The 20,650-nt window shown below is 42.9% G+C and overlaps 1 protein-coding gene across 1 annotated transcript in view; it reads left to right on the plus strand.

Moving 5' to 3' along the window:
- pank1a (pantothenate kinase 1a) overlaps window positions 1-20,650 on the plus strand; it is a 34,825-nt gene that overhangs the window by 361 nt on the left and 13,814 nt on the right. The window contains exons 2-3 of the mRNA XM_056292163.1: window positions 19,416-19,562; window positions 19,867-20,072. Of these exons, the coding sequence (XP_056148138.1) occupies window positions 19,416-19,562; window positions 19,867-20,072 (353 nt within the window). The remainder of the gene's footprint in view (window positions 1-19,415; window positions 19,563-19,866; window positions 20,073-20,650) is intronic.

The following is a 20,650-nucleotide window of genomic DNA, read 5'->3' on the forward strand; positions in this document are numbered from 1 at the left end:
CGGTTTAGTGGTAAACAGGCTTTGATACGGTGGTATTTTGATTGCAAGCCCCGGCAGTGCAACGTTGAACAGCTGGGCACTTGCTTGCCTTGTACAATCGTGTCACGTTGACGTACAGTCGCGGAATCTGAATTGGAAAGCCCTTGCTCGAACTATTCTAGATTAACATCTCATCGCCACTGTTGTTGTTTCTTCCTTGCGTTATTGTTGTCTAGTGAGGTTCATAAAATATTGTAAAACAAATTAGTTTACGTCATCGCTTACTTTTTATCAGGTTAACCAGATAGCGATATCTCGTTCTGCTAGAACAAGTGTACTTGTGTCAGCGACCTCTTTGTATTTATCAAACCTTAGATTGCAGCTATTGGTGGCTATGGAGTGACGAGCGAGCTCCTGATAAGTAGGCTCGGCGTGCCTTAGCCAATCAGCTCCCGGTTTCTGTCTCCATGACGGCGTCAATCTTTCTCCCCAACTAACTTCTGCCTTAGCCATGCCCCCTTTTGTTTTCTCTAATACTATTGGACACTGTCCGATGAGGCGACACCAGTGATTGATCAGTGAAAGATAGGCTGTATCTGTCAAACATCTCGTCTGTGCCGATATTGTTTTCTTTAAATTAATACATTATGAAACTGTCTTTTCCTTTAACCTGAGGAATATTACGTTGTTAGCAGGGTTGTTAATTTCACACTTATTCAAATAGCTTAGGTGGTTAAGAAAATGAATAGCCTCTTCGAAGCTTGCTGGTCTTATTGATTTCCACTGATGACCTCCGATATCAGAGCATTTCACTGGCCCCATCTTTTTCAAAGCAATTACTGTCATGCTATTTGACACCTCATTGAGTCCACTTAAATTTGATTAATAAGACGCCAGAAATCAAAACAAAATGGCATGGTTTATGCCTTTTCTACACACGAAGGGATGCTAGATCATTATTAATGACAAAAATAGGCTTCTCGAGTCATTTGTTTCTAGTACTCTCAAAATTAAATTTCAGCCTGACCAACTAAGGTGTTTTGAAAACGTGTTTTTTGCAGTGAAAGTAGTGAAGCAGATTTATTCTCAGTATATACCAATGCTGTAAGTAGTGCTGGGAATCAGTACTGGCAGACAATAAGGGGTATCAGTGCAACCTTGCTGTTGTATCAGCATTCTTGTCTGTGTGAATGGCCACTGAGGATTATTATGTAATGAAATAGTCTTTAGTGTTCAGTGGTGCTTTAGAACAGCCTGTGGGGTGGCATTTTTTCCACCTAGATTCTGTCACAACTGTGACACTTGTTTTAAAGCACCATGGGTGTTTATCAACAATTGTTTTTGTGTGAGCTTGAATTCTGATGAACTCACTGAATGTAATATTTCATGGCCCAAGTTCTACAACATCAAGAACACCAACAGATGATAATGGTTAAAGTGAGAGGGTGTCAAACTTGCTCCACCCCAAACATTGGGGATGGATAGAATAGTGATTTGTCCTTGAGAATGAAATGGAAGCCCCGTGATTCATTGCAAGAACGGGTCTACGGGGGACAAAGCCTATATTAACTATGTATGTATACATTTTTACGTCTGTTACTTTACCTAAACATCCCCTATCTCAAAGCAGGCAATCATCAGCGAGGTACATTGAGGCACACAGGGGCGTTGTGCACAGGCCTTGCTTGACCAGTGTGTACATAAGAAATTTTTCTAGCATCACAAATGCCCTATAGAAAAAGGAACTGGACCTAAAGGAATTAGTATAGATAAAGGCTGTTCAATTAGTATCTATTATGGTAGGCTATTTATTATATATTGTGCACAGTATTGTATTTTTAACTACTGTTTCTTTTAACCCACCAACTCTTGTCATTTCCCTGTCATTTTCTTATTGGTGCAGTATGCCACCTAAAATGTAATACCATACACTGTAGAAAAGAATTACGTATTACTCTTACATTCTGTACAGAAGGTTATTACAAGATATCCTCTTACTTGGCTACAAATTAGATATTTAGGTAGATGTCCAAATAATGTCCTGTATACAGTTGGACGTTCTTTGTTGATGTTTCCTCACAGTAAAAAAAATGTTTTGTCTGTTTTGGTTATGTGTAGTCTTACTTGGTGCTCAGTAAACCGAAAACAAAACACATTTATTATCAGCAAAGCAGATAACGACACCGTGATGCAAATGAAACATAACAGTTACCAAAAAAAGAAAGAAAAGAAAAAGCGCTATCATGGTAACTGACGCTTTGCTGATTGCAAGCAGCATAAAGATAAACTCACTGAATCTTTAACACGAGTGGCATCCTCTGTGCTTGTTCTTTGTGAGTTTGTTGGTTCATTTTGTTTGTTTCTGGTATTGAAGTTAACACCCCATCACTCCATTTAACGGGGAAACGGTCATCAATCATTTGACTCAGAAGAGAGACTGATTGGACAGCAAGGACACACCGACACCTCTCTTTCACTGCAGATACAGATTCCAGGCACTTAATTTACAGCATTGGTTGATACCACGTGCCGATCTGATTTCTCAGATTTTGGAAAGGTAGCTTGGCCATGTATGAAGGGTACGGCAACAACACGGCCAGAGTCAGGAGCTGCTCTGGTGTTTGACAGAAGCTCTGCAGGGCGTGTCTTGTCGTTCACTGAGCAATCGCTGTTGTCGCCTCATTGAAACTGTGGTCCAATGGGATTATGGAAAGTGCCTCCCACACGTGGGTGACCAGTGGGGGCGTGGTTGGTTCAGCACTTAGCTGGGCCAGAAAAGGGGCCGTTAAATGAGAACGTTAAAGAGCCTGGGCCCCCTGCAGGAAATGTAAAACTTGGGAGTATATAGGAAAGATAGCGAGCCTTGCCAAGCTTCTTTTCTGCCCAGTGGATTTTGGTTTTTTTGTTGTTGTGTTTTTTTGTTGTTTTTTGCATTGCGCCTCTGATTAGACGTTTTCCGCCACTATGAAGCTTGTTACCGAGAAAAAACCCGGTAAGTTCGTTACTGTTTTTTGTCGTCTAGGCCTGCCATTGAATAACGGAGACATCTCAAACCTCTGTATTCATTTTTTTTAAGCTGGTCGCTGATTTTTGTTGACCAGCTATGAAAGCAAATAATTTTTTTTAATTGAAATAATATTGCGTGCATTCATTTAAACATGTAAAAAATAGCAATAAAAGGGAGGGGGGCAGGGTTTTCAACCATGAGTAAATACAGTTAACAACAATTGCATCGACTTAGCTGATCCGTGCCCGGGTACGGTACACAGTGTTCACACCTGTCAAACGAACTGGACTTTGGGGGTCAGGTGTACTCTGATCCGGGCCCGGGTCCCTAGTGTGAAAGCATCCTGAATGTCACGGGGAAACTTGCTCTTCCTCGGTAGAGCTGCTTGAACAGAAGTGAGTGGTCCGTCCTGAGTCCTGGTCGCCAAGCCAGCTCGTCGGCATTCCTCACATCCACCCCTCCGATTGTGTTGGGGGGGGGGGGTCAGAGGAACAGGAAAGTTGGAGAGGGTGTGAGGCCAAAAACAGAGACACAAGTCATTGTGTCTGCTTTTGAGGCAGTCATACCTGCCGCCATTCTTTTTGAATGTGCAGTTATTTCAGCATTAGTTTCTCATGCATATCCATCTCCCATTCACGTCCAATAAGAAAACAGGGTTTACCAGTGATCACTCCAATCACCTCTGCAACATGCATTTACTTTGTGCATGTTGCAAAAGTGAGTCCAGAGTAAATGTGGTGGTAGAGGGACATTTTAGGGTGGCCACGAGTGTATTTTCATAGATAACTTGCTATAAATGGGATCTGCTGGATAATTTGCTCAATATTTGAAGTTTCGCTTTAATTGGAATTTCAAGGAATGCTAATTATATCAAACTTACTACAGAAAGTTGAATCAGTTCATCTGGAAACAACGTTTATTGAGAGAGAAACGTTTCATCACTCATCTAAGTGACCTCTTCAGTCTCAGCTGATTACAGGTTTTTTTTTATCCTTATAAAAAAATACAGTGGTGTATCAACCCGAAAATAACAATCGTTTTCATATGCAAATTGCCATGAGCATTAACTAGAGTTTCAGTGGCCATGTGTACTATTCACCGAGGATTTGGGAATGGTTGCAATCACAGCATTATAAGGTGGCGACATATCTACTCTTAAAATGCTGTGATTGCAATCATTCCCAGATCCTCTGAATAGTACTGTGAGGACAATTCCTATTTGACGTTTGCTTACTTTTAATCTTTCACCATCCATGACCTTACATTGCTTAGATAGATGCTTGAAGTCCACGTATAACAGAACAAAGGTGGTCTTATAAAATGTCTTCTCCAGGTGCACAAATAAGGGCCTATTGTTAATTGTTGGCTGTATGGGAGACTCACTGAGTGTAGCAAGTCTCTATGGTAATGGCCTTGGTGGATGAGAGCTGGAAGACATGAGATAAGGAGGGGCAGAACAGACAACTGCCCTATAAGAAAGACTGTACTGTATTGATCGGGGCGCATTCAAGCACCTGGGCTTGGATGCATCTGTTCATGAACATATATTAAAATCGTGTAACAACACTGTAAGAGATTTTTGTCTTGTTCCTCATTTCTGTCAGAGTGGAGTTAAATAATTGCCACAATAGTACACATGGCATTGTAATGCTAGTTAATGCTCACGGCAATTTGCATATGAAACATCATTGGTTTCAGTCATTGTACCACTGTATTGTTTATAAGGGTGGGGATACCTGAGGTCAGTTGAGACTGAAGAGGTCAGTTAGATGAGTGATGAAACGTTTCTCTCAATAAACGTTGTATCCAGATGAACTGATTCAACTTTCTGTGATTTTCTTACCTGGATTACTGTGCATGCATAAAGACATATCAAATTTATGGACAGCACATCTATATTTTCCAAATGATATTCCTGACTGGCGGCACGGTGGCGCAGAGGTTAGTGCAGTCGCTCACAGCAAGAAGGTCCTGGGTTCGAGCCCCGGGGTAGTCCAACCTTGGGGGTCGTCCCGGGTCGTCCTCTGTGTGGAGTTTGCATGCTTTCCCCGTGTCTGCGTGGGTTTCCTCTGGGGGCTCCAGTTTCCTCCCACAGTCCAAAGACATGTAGGTCAGGTGAATCGGCCATACTAAATTGTCCCTAGGTGTGAATGTGTGTGTGTGTGTGTGTGTGTGTGTGTGCGTGTGCGTGTGTGTGTGTGTGTGTGTGTATGTCGACCCTGTGTAATGGCCTGGAGGCCTGTCCAGGGTGTCTCCCCACCTGTCACCCAATGACTGCTAGGATAGGCTCCAGCATCCCCATGACCTTGAGAGCAGAATATGCGGTTCAGATAATGGATGGATGGATGGATATTCCTGACTATGGTACACTGTGTAAATCTACATAGTTTCTTCAAAATATTGGCCAATGACATCAGTTAAGGGGACACATTAGATTGAATAATTCCTCTGAAGCCAAACATTAAAAAGGCAGCGTGACACATGGATTAACACGGATTCAGTCCTGTGCAATCTTGTGCCATGCTCCTGTTGTATATTTCAACAGCTGTTACTGGATCATGGTTGGTCTTTGCATTATACAATTTAGATTTTCTAATGCATCCACAAACACAATCTGGTGTGTATGCGAGTATAAAATAGGAGGGGGAGGAGGCCAAATGCTCTTCGACAAAGCCATAGAATAGTACACTATTGCTGAACTCAATCAGAGCTCTGTTATGTATATCAAGGAAGTTATGTGTAGTTACAATTATGCTTTAGTCTTGGTCAATAATGTAAATCTAGCTAAATATCCTCTAACATTCTACATCATTCAGTTTTCATGTTCAAAAAGCCTACCATCAAAGAAATACTGTTCCACTTAAAATGGCCATTTGTATATTATATGTCTAAACTCAACAATCTTTGCAGTCAGCCTCAGCAGACATGTACAAAGGGCAGCCCCAGTTAGTTAATGTTAACATCAGAAAATAAACACACTAACCCGAGTCAAGTATGCTAACAAAGTAATGACAAGGTCACTGACATTACTTTACAGCTGATTCACTGTCATAGTCATAACTCACTCATTTAAGCTGCACACAGGTTTCTGCATAGGCTGTAAATTACCTGGATGATAGCTGATAGGTATCCTGAGCAGACACAAGAGCATGGTGGGGGAGCGGGGAGAGGTATGCCGACCAAAGAGAGAGTAATAAAATAATAAATGCAAGCAAAAATATGAAATAAACAAATGTAATGCTCAGATCAACAATACTAGAAGTCACTTTTTTCGATTAGTCTCTACCGGTAGTGGCAGGTGAGGTGGCGCCACTCTTGTCGTCTCACTCCTGCATAATTACATCCTTATTATTGTTAAGATGGGTTGGACAACCACTAACCTGCATGCTACACCTGATTAAATACTCTGGTAACTATTGTGCTATTTTGCTGCTGCTTTCTAACAGAGAGGATAATAGACGGATGAATTGTCGTTCATTAGTAGCTTAGCATTTCATTTGGTGGGGGCTTTTTCCCCAAGTTTAAGAATTATTTGAACAATGACATTACTTACTGTTTATTATTTGATTCAAGAGTAACAAAGACAGTGACTTTTCCCTTGTGAAAAACACTTTCTAGCAAATATTTATCAGCAAGATTAATAACATTCACAGTCCAACACAATGAATAGACTGTAACTTATCTTGCATCAAAGGTTTCTGCTGACGTGCCCTTTCAGCAAGGCACTGAATCCCGATCAGCTCCTGTTCTTTAGCTGACTCTGTTCTGACTTGTATGTGAATAGGGTTAGAGGAAAAAAAAACTTCAGTTTTGATACACTAATCAAATAATCACAATTATCAATGTTGTTGTAGTTATTGCTATTATTAATTATTACTATTATTATCATCAGGGTTTTTTTAGTCTTCACTTAAACGTGCAGAGATGAGCTACATCACATGACTGGATTTGTTCTGTATTGCACAGAGGTGGACAAACAGCCCCAGGAACCAGGTGTTGTCACAACCACAGATAGCTGATAGAGCATAAATTCCTCTGCTGCGGTCTGCAGTGGTGCAACGCGGCATTAAAGACATACAGCAGCACCAGAGTTGGCCCACATTATGTAATTAAGGGGACATTGTGCTGGTAAACCTTGAAATGTCTGGCCAAAGCTCCTCTGTTTTAAGGCTGAGTAGTCCTTGGAAACCTGCCAACAGTCCTGATAAACTCTGATAACCCCTTGGGCTCCTTAATGGTTGTGTCTCATGTTGTCTCTGGATTCCTGAATTGCTGTTGCTGCAGGGATGCGATTGTTTTTTTGTTTTTGTTTTTTTTTGGGGGGGGGGCAGTGGATTGTATATCCGGCTCTGTAGTTTAGTTCGATTTTCCTACAAGATATATGTTTTGACCTTTTGTACAGAGCCTCACATACAGTAAATACATGAGCACATGCTATATGTACAACATAGAGAACAGGTACAGAACGGTTTAATAGGCAAGGAATGGCGCCAACACTGCCAAGGTTAGGGGTTCAAATCCTAGTGTGTGTAAACGAGTAGAGAATGGCACTAATGTTGCTATGGTTGTTGGTTCCATTCCAGTCATGATATTTTGAAACACATAGGGATAGTCACAGAAAGTTGAATCAGTTCATCTGGACACAACGTTTATTATATAAATGTTGTGTCCAGATGTGCTGATTCAACTTCCTGTGATCATCTTCCATGGGTTACTGAGCATGCATAAAGACACATAGGGATAATCCGTCAACGGAATGGAAAATGTGGAAACATCTCTAATGGAGAAATCCACATTTCCCTCTGTCCTAACATTTCGTTTATTGTCACGATGAGATCTGTTTAAGGAGTTGCATGGGTGGTAGTTGTTGTCATGGGGTTCGGGTGTCTGTGGCGTCAGTGTTTAAGTCATAAAACAGTCTTTATAGGCAGGGGCTGATAAAGCTCCAAAGACGCCACCATAGACTTTTAGATGGAGAGAAATATTCAGTTTTTGAAGATTTGTTTCGTTATTTAAAGAAGTGGCTGGAGTTGTTGACGAACTTTTTAGATATGTTTTACGGCATTTGACTGGTGGCTTGTGGTCATTTGTCATCCTGACTTGAACCATTTACAGGCTCCAGACTAACTGTCTCAGTTGGTTGCACCCCCACTTTTTTTGTACAGCATGGTATTAAGTGACCTTGCATTAGGGTAGGGCATCGAGAACCGGTTGGAACCGGTTCCAAAATTCCGATTCCAAAAGAATTATTAAGATTTCGATTCTGCCTATGGCTTCCTATCAAATTCACTCGCGCTCTAAGTGAGTTTCAGTTGCCGTGGCCGTGGTGGCGGCATGCAGCTTCCGTAGTTTCCGCCTCCGCAAGGTACATGTGCGCCATCATGGACCAGAGTAAGCGGGAAAAGTGTGGCTTCATTTCGCCGAAAATGAAGGGTTGGCTCAGTGCAACGCTTGTGGCAACATTATTTCGTGTAAGGGAGGATGCACAACGAATATGGCCAAACACCTTCGCCTGCACGGTGTACAAATTAGCCAGTGTACCGTGTTTGACACGTTGCGCCGGTCTCCAGCTCCTCCCTCGGCGTCCTCTTCGGCCAACCCTGAAGCAAACAGCAAGCAGCTCCTCGTCGCAGTTGGGTTAGTGAAAATTAATAACGTTTGTCTTCGCAACAACGAGACAGCAAACAATATATGCATGAGCGAGTTGCTATAAACTGTATGCAAATGCTGAAATGTGACATTTTGGTCGGCCAGTCAGCAATAAAACGCTGGGGATCCTTGTCGCTAGTTTGTGGTATCGTAGTAGATTTCAGTGACGACAGCAGGTAATGTTAAAAAAACGTTTACTTAGATCGCTAAGCATTCAACGTTACATGCGTAGCCACCATTTTATATTATCTTCTTCGTACTGTATTAACGTAGAACACACATTTCATTATCCAGCAGTGCCTCCTAGCGGCGGTACGAGATAACCCAGTACAGGACACTGAACGCTCACGTATACAGCCTAAGAGGACAGCTATGCTCATTTTTCTAAACAAGAGCTGTTTCTAATTTAAGGAGTTTAATACCTGGTAGTCCGGACCAGGGTGTGACTGTCTTTATTTCTTAAACTTCATGTATGAAGACAGTTGTTGAAAATGTAAATATAAGAACGAGACGTTCACATGAATGATCCGTTCTTAAAACAGAATGGCTTGTATAAAGTTTTTTTTAAAATAACGTTTTCTTCCGTGAAATAAGCATGTGACCTGTTTTGACCCCGCCTCTCAAAGAACCGGAATCGAGAACTGTTAAGAACCGGAATTGAAAATCGGAATCGGAATAGTTAAAATCCAAACGATGCCCAACCCTACCTTGCATGCTGATTAATTGTCTTAATTTGCATATCCTAATTTTGCAGTGATGTTGACTGACTTGAGACTTGATATTGGCAAAATATTTTAATTTGAATATTAAGTTTGAATTCGATATTAAGATTTGAGTGTTGTGAATGGGAGTTCTTCTTTCGCCATGTTTTAGGCAGTGTTGAACTTGATAATCATTTTGTTTTCTTGAGTGATTACTCTCATGCCTGGCATCCTGCGCATCATATTCTTCATACATTTTATAATTCTGTTATCCTGTTTCAGTGTTGTGTTCTGTAAATTGTGTAAACACAACATCCATTGCACGTTGTCTGTCTTGGGAGAGAGATCCCTCCGCTGTTGCTCTCCCTGAGGTTTCTTCCTATTTTTTTCTCCCTGTTAAAGGGGTTTTTTTTGTTTGTTTTTTTTGTTTAGGGAGTTGTTCTTTCTCCAATGAGAGGGTCTAAGGACAGGATGTTGTGTTGCTGTAAAGCCCACTGAGGCTTATTTGCAATTTGTGATATTGGGCTATACAAATAAAATTGACTTGACTTGACTCTTCTAACAGCTGGAAAGTAGTCGGGAGGGGCGCAGTGTTTTGAGTCATGCATAGGTCCCTGCAGGTTTTTTGTTTCTTACTGTCGTTGTGCAACTTCAAAGTTTCAAGCTTAAACTGTGTTGACCTGGTAACAAGTTTAGATTTGCCTGCAATGGACGGGCCACATCGCCTACAGTGTTTTCAAAGTGGGGGCCATGGGGGGGGGGGGGGGTCAGCAAATTGGAGGGAAGATGAGGGAGAGTGCTAAAAAGTAATTTAAAAAAATAAAATGGAATTATTGTGTATTATTATAAAATGTTATGTAAAATATAATTTATAAGACTATATAATAATACCACCTATAGACCGCTTCATTTATTTAACACAGCAACAGCTAAATGGATTGTTGACAGATTTGCCCATGTCAGTCGTGCACGTGAAGTTTTAACTTGCACACTTTCAAAAAGATGGTCCCATATGACCATTTCGGTCGCAGTCTGGAGCCCTGAGCTACATTTGCACACTTTGATGGAGCTCACTCCGAGGTTACTGGAAAAGACTGATATATTAAATGACACCTTGACTTCCAAATTACTTTAGTAGTGTTTGTTGGGACACTCAAAATCTGAATATAAAGGAACTACAGGTGCTGTTAAAATATTCTGAGTAGGGGTGTCAGGGTGGTGTGGCGGTCTACGGGGATTGCCGGTTCGAATCCCCGTGTTACCTCCAGCTTGGTCGGGCGTCCCTACAGACACAATTGGCCGTGTCTGCGGGTGGGAAGCTGGTTGTGAGTGTGTGTCCTGGTCGCTGCACTAGCGCCTCCTCTGGTCGGTCAGGGCGCCTGTTTGGGGGGGGGGACTGGGGGGGAATGGCGTGATCCTCCCATGCGCTACATCCTCCTGGCAAAACTTCTTTTCAGGTGAAAAGAAGTGGCTGGCAACTCCATGTGTAGTCTGCAGCCCTGCCTGGATCGGAAGAGGGAGTGGAGCAGCAACCGGGACAGCTTGGAAGAGTGGGGTGATTGGCCGAATGCAATTGGGGAGGAAAAAACAATGTTCTTAGTAACATATTACATACAGTATGAAGATACTTTTAAAACTGGCATGGGGTAGTAAAACATTTGCAACTAAGGACCCAAATGACAACTTATTTCCATACCGGGTGAAGAGAGGTCTTGCTACTTGGATTATATGATGACTTACATCAGCAACTTTATAAACCTGAGACTTCAGCCCTTTCTGGCCCTGAGTTGAGACAGTTGAGTGTGATTTTTACAGTTTTGCCCCCAGAGGAGTGACAAGACATTGTGATAGTACAGCTGGCGTGGGAGGTGGCGTCCATGCCTAGACAAGACTGAGACTAATACACAAGAGAGCAGAAATAACCTGGCACCCTGCCTGTTCCCCCCCCCAGTGGTTCACCAGCAGATGTTCATGAACAAAAATAGACCTCCTTTTTTTTTTATATCACACTTATAACCAGGCACAGCAGCTTTCATTTGTTTTGAAGTGCGTGGAACTGTTTTCATCAAGGGTTTTTCGAGCAAACCGAAGAAGCAGAGCCGTCTAAGTGAATTCCCAGCCCATGTTGGTTAATCTCGTACGTCTAGTTTATGTAGCAATCTGGAGTTGTGAAGTTTGCAAACCGATGTTGTGGCTGCTAGAATGATTTTTTTTCTCTCAGATCCTGGCTGATGTAAGGGGAATACAGTGATTTAGTGAAGGACCCCAGTAAAAATATTTCTTTTGTTTTTTGATATTTTTTTTTCTCCCCAATTGTATCCGGCCAATTACTCCACTCTTCCGAGCCATCCCGGTCACGGCTCCACCCCCTCTGCTGATCCGGGGGGGGGGGGGGGACTGCAGACTACCACGTCTCCTCCGATACATGTGGAGTCGCCAGCTGTTCTTTTCACCTGACAGTGAGGAGTTTCGCCAGGGATATGTAGCATGTGGGAGGATTACGCTATTCCCCCCAGCCCCCCCCCCCGAACAGACGCCCCAACCGACCAAAGGAGGCGCTAGTGCAGCGACCAGGACACATCTGGCTTCCCACCTGCAGACACGGCCAATTCAATTGTGTCTGTAGGGATGCCCGACCAAGCTGGCGGTAACATGTGGATTCGAACCGGTGATCCCCGCGTTGGTAGTAACGGAATAGACTGCCACGCCACCCGGAGCGCCCCAAAACCTTTCTCTTTACCTGGAATCGCTGAGATTTGAGATTCCCCTGTTATTTGGGATTCCTTCATTCACATTCCTGTTAAGGCTGACAGTGAGAGAGTTGTGAGAAGATTCTTAAGGAGTGTCAATAGATAATGCCCCCTGTAAAATGAAAACTGCAAAACTGAATGGTCCATCTTTCTGCACAGCCAATAAAATCGTTTTATTGCACCTTAAGTATTTCACAATGGTATCTTAACCTCTTTCAACATCAATAAAATGTTCAAATTGCTTGATATTTCATGATTATTCACTGTGGTAGTTAGTGATTTAATAGTGTATAATCACATATACTGCTCATTGACAATATTTGCTTGCAGGTTTATGAAATGTTAGTGGGACCAGTTTCTTCTATTGCTCTTATGCTTACCTGGTTATAGTGGATAGTAAATGTGTTTTTGTACTTTTTTTTTGCATTGCACAATTCTGTACAACATTTGTTATATAAATATCAGATTTTTTTTCATACAACCCCATCTCTGTCTCATGACTACTAACCTTCTGCAGAGATCAGAACAGGAAAACAATGATTTTTCTAGTCTGAGAGGTTGTTAGTCAGGTAGACAGTAGCAGCCTCCGTGTTAATGTAGTCACCAAATAACTGTCATACAGAGAGGATTCTCAGGTAAAATGGGTTTTTTTTTTTGGGGGGGTTTGTGGCAGGCCAAGTCAATGTTCGACCATTGGTTGCCATATCACCATGAATCATTAACAGAGTGTACTGATGGCTCCACAGGTTTCAGGAAGGATATAAGTGACTTTAGGTAAGACAGAGCACTTACTGCGAACAGGAGTCCAGCATGTGCAGGGTGACACCAGTGGGTTAACTCATCTGTTCCTCTCGTTCTTGGTCACGACCACGTTTTGTGTGCGTGCGTGCATGAGTGAGTGAGTGAGTGAGTGACTTATAGTTGTTTATTCATATATTGTCTACGCCTGCGACAAAGTCTGCAATTTTTCAGCCTAAGCCCAACCCGAGAACAACACCAGTATCACTCTAAGCTCTCTCTGATGCATGCTCTCTCTGAGGCACACACACACACACACACACACACACACACACACACACACACACACACACACACACACACACGGCACAGTCAACTGTCACTTGTAATGCACACCTACATGCGTATGTATGATATTTATAATATATATAATAAAACCAATACAACAATATTTCATACAGTGGCCTGCACGTATATGGGAAGTTGAATGAGCCCGAGTCCGACCCGAGCACTATCTACAAATAAAAAAATGGCCTGAGCCAGCCCGAATCGACTCAGCGTGTCGGGACCTGTTGGGACCCGACGGGCTTGCAGAGCTCTACCCTGTAGGCATTGTGTGAAAAGGCAGGGAGACACCCTGGACAGGTTACCAGTCTCCAGTTAACCTATCATGCATGTTGTTGAACTGTAGAAGAAACTCACACAGTCCCAAGGAGAACAACATCACACTGAAAGGCTGTGCTCAAATCTAGGACCCTCTCACTATGGGGCAACAGTGATATCCACTGAGCCACGATGCCTCTTCTACTAATTATTATTATAAAATTCCTAGATGGGGCGAAAGGGAGATATAGGGCCTCCATAGTGTTGCATTCCTTGATGTGCTCCACCACTTCTTGTCGTGAATGTGGGTCACAATGCAGCATTAGTAATGTACGTGTTTATTATTGTATTGGCTGTACACAGTATTGCAGCAGTTGGCGGCTGTCCTGTATTTTCCATTGTCTTATCAGTCACACGCTGTGCGAGTGCTGTTCTTGTCTTGCGCTCTGTTTATTGTTCAACTCTTCACTCTTTATGATGCATAAACGGACACGGTGCTTCCAACACATCAGATAGAGGGCAACAGGAAGTGCTGCCCCGTCCACCCTTCTGAGAACTCACATTTGATAAGAGAGTAAACGCTAATTTACATCTCATCTCATCGTCTAACGCTAATTAAGCAATTAATTTTAAACAGTTTAATTAGGGATCGTTAGAAATGTCACAGTTTGGGGCATCCGGGTAGCATAGCAGTCTATTCCGTTGCCTACCGACATGGGGATCGCCGGTTTGAATCCCCGTGTTACCTCCGGCTTGGTCAGGCGTCCCTACAAACACAATTGGCTGTGTCTGTGGGTGGGAAGCCGGATGTGGGTGTGTGTCCTGGTCATAACACTAATGCTGTTCGGGGGGGAGGGGGAATTGGGGGGAATAGTGTGATCTTCCCACGCGCTACATCACCCCTGGTGAAACTCCTCACTGTCAGGTGAAAAGAACCGGCTGGCGACTCCACATGTATCAGAGGAGGCATGTGGTAGTCTGCAGCCCTTCCCGGATCAGCAGAGGGGGTGGAGCAGCGACCGGGACGGCTCAGAGAGCAGGGTGATTGGCCAGGTACAACTGGGGAGAAAAGGGAGGGTGGAAATAAAAAAAAAAAATCACAGTTTTAAATTTAATGACTACCGCTGGAAATCAGGTCATCCATCCATCTGTCCGTTATCCGGACTGCTGGGATGCTGAAATCAGGTCAGAGATCTGAAAAATAAACCTGATGGATAATGTAATGTACGTATGTGAGGACTTTGAAACCTAAGTCTTGAAGGCGGTCAGAGATGTTATTGGGGGGGGGGGGAAGCATAACGTATCAAATATATCAGGTCACACCAGAAATCGCAATGTGGCACAGAAATTGCAACTGTCCTACTAGCGGTGATGACTTCTGCCATGTAGGTTAAACAACACAAACACACCTTAATGGAGGGCGAGTGCCAAGGGCTGTGTTGTGCCAACAACCTTTCACCTAGATGGACTGCTGCCTCCCACCCCCACCATCATCCCGTCACACTGACTTTTGCCTTGACATGGAGTGGGATCCATGTGATTTGTGTGTACGCACGTGTGCAATGTGTGTGGTCATTTAATGCCCTTGCAGCCATAGAAACTCCAGGTAAGAGGTCACTCGCTGGGATTGTTGCACAGTCTATGTTAGGAACAGGGTCAATTCCATAGGGCTGGGGATTTCTAAAAGGGCTGTGGCCGAAACCACATACTAACATTACACACTACCTTAGGAGTGTGTACTGCATACTGTATACTCAAATGGTAATTCAGCATACTGTTATCAAAAAACTGCAGTACACTTAAAAAAACAAACAGACTGCAATATATTCAGATGGTACGTCACACCTGAATAACCATTTCACCCCCTGCACAAATCCCCCTTGTTTCTGACTATAGGCTTTGCAAAACTGTGTCAACTCAAGTTGGCGGACACGCGGGGAAGGCAGTGTTCTTTTTGGTTTAGATTTGCCTCAGAGATCAACTTTAGCAATTCAAGAGGAGGCTCACTCTTTCACCCAGATCCTTCCACGGCTATACAGGCAGCCCAGTGGCTGGACGCATTAGTACTCCCTGTGAAGACAAGCTAGAGACAACACAGGTTCAAACTGTGGACCTCAGCATTGTGAATTTCAAAATTCATTCCAAATTATTATTTTACATTCTTATAGACATTTTTATTTACAATAAGATGCAACTTTTTCAGTTTTAAGAAAAGTGTGTGTGTGTGTGTGTGTGTGTGTGTGTGTGTGTGTGTGTGTGTGTGTGTGTGTGTGTGTGTGTGTGTGTGTGTGTTTGCACATTCCTACATGTGTATTTCTCCCTCATCAAGCCAGCAGAAATCTGGCTGAGTCAGTGGAAGAAAATGTGATTGTTGCTGAAGACCGCAATATGTCATGTGTCTTATTTGCCCCCTGATAGGATTCCTGCCCTCTGAAGTGTCCTAATACTTATCAAGGGGAAAGAAGAGGTATCTAGTTTCTTGGTCCCTAAAGCTCATCAGCTGTTGTTCTGTACTACAGTGTGGCCCCTTTTTCCATGTTGGGAACAGACAATGATTTTCTATCACTGAGTAGTTCTCCACCAGATCACAAACAAACCAGAATAAAAAACAACCTGAGGAGGGGATAGGCCAAAGTCCACTCAGTTCATGGTCATAGCTATTAGAAGTGATCAGTATGTGATTAGCGACTATGAACAAGGGGTCATCTGGCAGTGTTTACTGCAGTAGTAGTAGTGGTGGTGGTGGTGGTGGTAGTAGTGGTGGTGATGGTAGTTGTAGTAGTGGTGGTAGTTGTAGTAGTGGTGGTGGTAGTAGTAGTAGTAGTTGTAGTAGCAATTAGTGTAGCAGTAGTTGCAGCTGTGTTACCAGTCAAAGCAGTTGTAGTTGTGATGTGACTTTTCAGCAAAGAGTTAAGGGTACATTTGAGCTCTTCGTCAGAGTCAGAATCAATGCCCACAAAGTATGCCTGAAACATGGGTGTTATGGTTGATGACCAACTAACTTTTAAGGTTCACGTGGCCTCGATTGGTCGGTCGTGTCGATTTGCCCTCTACAACATCAGGAAAATTAGACCCTAGCTGTCTGAGCATGCAGCACAACTCCTGGTACAGGCTCATGCATTGACTACTGCAACTCCGTACTGGCAGGTCTCCCTGCATGCACTTTCAAACCTCTGTAAATAATCCAGAACGCGACGGTGCATCTGGTCTTCAACCAACCAAAAACAGTACATGTCACCCCACTGTTCATATGCCTCCACTGGCTCCCAGTTGAACAACCAAGGCGGTCATTATGACCGTTTTGGATTTTCAAAGTTCAATAACTTTGTGGGGGGGGGGGGGAAGATACAGACCTGCCACTCCCTATATTCTCCTAAAACTGCATTTATTTGCATTAAAACGAGTTTCAGACCAATTGCACAAAAAACAAAACAAAATTTATGATAAGATCTACCTAAAACAACCATGAGCGGTCAAATTGACCGTTCGTAATTTGTGCGTGATCGTGCGCGTCATGTCACTATTTATGATGTGTTTTGGTCGCACTGTTTCCTTTGCGAACTTCATTGCTCTGTCCTAGAAAAATAAACAACTAGCGTTCTCCAGTGCAGAGTAATAGTCTAAACTTGATATTTGATTATTGCCAACATGTCTGGGTACAGATGCCATTTCTGACGCACCATGACCACGACCAAGGCATTGCAGTATTCACAGGCATTGGACACTGGCCATTTTAAATTGTTTGAAAAATAGTATTAAAGTTGTTAAAATTTTAATTTCTGGTGTCAGTTTCTTAACAGACATACTAACATATGTAATGCATTAATATCTCAGTTGGGTGTTTATCTTGACAGAATGTAGAGTTTAAAAACCAGCGGTCATTTTGACCGCCTGTAGTCATTTTAGGTAGGAGTGAAATCCCGGTCGTTGCTCTCTTACAAAACGGCAACTAAAACAGCTCCCGCCTACCCGAACTCCCTCATTCAGGTCTACACTCAGTCCCGCTCACTATGCTCTGGCAACGAAGGGTGCCTGGCACTTCCGCCACAACGGGGCCCTAAGTCACTAGCCAGACTCTCCTGTAGTTCCCTGGTAGTGGAACAAGTTACCAAACTCCATTCGATCCGCTGAGTCCCTCTCCATCTTTAAGAAGACACTGAAGACCCAGCTCTTTCTCAAACACCTCAACACCTCATGGTATTTTAAAAAAAAAGAAGGGGGGGTCGCTTCTATGCACCCTATGCATTGCCTTTGTGCACTGCCTGTTGACACTGACGTCCTATCGGACTTGAACCTAGTTTTTTGGCACTTACTTGCATTGCCGCCTCCTGACTAGGTCCTTGCTTGTGTTGTATTACCTCTCAGATGTACGTTGCTTTGGATAAAAGTGTGCTAAATGAAATTGTAACAGTATAACTGCTTGGCTGAGAGGTTTCCTGACATTTCCCTAAAAAAAACCTCTACCAGTCTCTATGGCAAGACCAAATCACAGCTCTGCTCGGCAAACACTGTCATGAGATGTGGGTTGAGGAGAGGAGAGAAGAGAAAGAGGAGTTGGAGAGAGTAAGAAAGTAAAGTAAGAGGAATAAATGGGGAAGGTGAGAAGCAGAGAAATAGAGAGACTGCAAGTCTGTTTCAAAGCACCCCCCCCTTATGTTATCACAAGGGGCTGCGATAGATTTTATCTTGTTTGAAGCTCTTATTTCATCGCACTGCTCCTCTCCACCTCACTCAGCCCTGCAGCAGTGGCGCAAAACAGAAAAGTCAGACCTACTCCACATGCATTAGCCCACTTCTAAAACATGGAGTAAACTTGTAGAAACCCTTCAATGTCAAGGCGGGATGGGTCATTCCGGGTTGCACTGGTGATGGTTTTCAAATCGCAAAGGATTCCTTTTGAAGTTTGACTACTCAAGGTACAGTCTCTGCTCTTGGGCTTTGCTGGGCACCTGTGTCCCTTGTTTTTAAACCTCTGCATATGGTGAAAACAACATGTGCAGGAATGTATAAATTTCATGAAATTGAATTGAACACATCAGAACATTCTGATTTCCCCTTTCATCAGACCGTTTTCTAAAGAAAACGGTCTGATGAAAGACTTCTGCCTTTTCATAAGACCGTTTTCTAAAGAAAATGGTCTTATGAAAAGGCAGAAGTCAGACACGGTGTACATATGATGTAGGTCCTGGTGTGCTAATGCATGCACCACACCATTGTGACTGTTTGCCCTCTCTAATTTTCTTTATTTTTGATTCTCTTTTTCTTAAATCTTCATCACGGGAAGGTTTAAACCTTTATGAACACCATCATGGCACACATTCATTCATATACTTTTACAGCGGGTCAGCACAGCCACCGTCTTCCACTGTCCACCGTTGAACAGGCAGATGTTGAGAGCATGTTGGCAGTCGATGAGAGAGGAGAGAATTATTCTTTGACCATTGCTCGGAATTTCCTGGTCGATAATGTTTTATGCAATAGGCCATTTCACACAAAGTAATTGGGTCAGTACTGTGTTCCAGCTGTGCTTATAATTGCCTTAAAATGGACAACTCTACCGGTAGCCAGGGAGCTGGTCGGCAGTTTCTATTTATTTACTACATGTGAACTTAGCTGAACAAAAATTTTGTAAAAAAAATAAATAAAAAATGCTGTTTTGTTGGAAGGTGTGCAAAAATGTCTGGGAAATCCCACCACACCTTCAGCCAACATTCATTCAAAAATGTATTTTGTGTTTCTTTTTTAGTTTGTATTCCTATTTGTGTGTGGTTTAATAGACTACTTTTGTGTGACTTGTTTTCCAGCGAAAACCAATTCCCAAGAATTACCATCTCTCTCTTGCGTTCACCCTCTTCTCCCTGGTCGTATGGTTTATACTATGGAGGGTTTGATGACGGTAGCTAGTAGTATAACCTTCTTTTTTTTTAACCTGTTACAACTGAAATAAGTTTAAAAGAATATAACATTTCCCTATGTCGCTCTTTTCAGCCTTCCCTTGGTTTGGTATGGACATTGGAGGAACTCTGGTGAAGCTGGTTTACTTCGAGCCCGTTGACATAACTGCAGAGGAAGAACAGGAGGAAGTAGAGAACCTCAAGTCCATTCGCCGCTACCTCACCTCCAATGTGGCCTATGGTACACACGCATAAACACACACAGCCACACATGCACGATTGAAAGACTATTGGAAAAGGAAGTTTTAAAAGTTATTAGAGGCAAAGGAATTCTCATCCACCTTTGTGTCCTTCTCTTGAATGTTTTTATCCACATCATCTCTCCATATCCTGTGCTTAAACAAAAAGAAAATCAAAAGGAAACACCACTGGTGCATATTTGAATTTTTTTCAACTATTCACAAGTTCACTTGAAATTCACTTGACATCCAGCTGGAAGCATGGCTAATTTCTTTCCTCATTAAATCCACTCTGAAACATCCCAGGGAAAACGGGTGTCCGTGATGTCCACTTGGAGCTGAGGAACCTGACCATGTGCGGACGGACGGGGAACCTCCACTTCATCAGATTCCCCACGCAGGCCATGCACCGCTTCATCCAGATGGGGCGCGACAAGAACTTCTCCAGCCTGCACACGATGCTCAGCGCTACTGGAGGCGGAGCTTACAAGTTTGAGAACGACTTTCGCACGGTGAGGGGCCGAGGGTCGGGTTTGTGTTGATGTAAATAAGACGGAGAAGCAGGGAGAGAAAGCCTTTCATTTTATGAGTGTGTGTGTGTGTGTGTGTGTGTGTGTGTGTGTGTGAGTGTGTGAGTGAGTGTGTGTGTCAGCTTTTGCTTTATCAGATAGAATCAGAATCATGTTTATTGACCATGTAGGTTTGCACACGTGGAATTTGGCTCTGGTTTCGTGGCTGTCTCAGTGTACTTAACATAGATCTTCATTAAACACAAGAATTTACGATATACAGGCGAAATAAGAGGCAATAAAGTGCAGCGGTGCAGAGAATATATCAGAGATGCTGAAATGAATGTTAGCAGGTTACTTACATTAGTCTATACCCTCCTACTTTATTATCTTGTACATTGTGTGCACATCGTTGTTTGATTTGAAACATAACATCCTAAGGACAGGATGTTCGTGTTGCTGTAAAGCCCCTTGAGGCAAATTTGTCATTTGTGATATTAGGCTGTACAAATAAAGTTGACTTGACTTACATACATGCCTGAGGTAGATGGACATGACAGAGCGTACCAGTACCATGTACA

Source organism: Lampris incognitus, chromosome 13 (assembly GCF_029633865.1).
Source record: "Lampris incognitus isolate fLamInc1 chromosome 13, fLamInc1.hap2, whole genome shotgun sequence".
NCBI classification, from domain to species: Eukaryota; Metazoa; Chordata; class Actinopteri; order Lampriformes; family Lampridae; genus Lampris; species Lampris incognitus.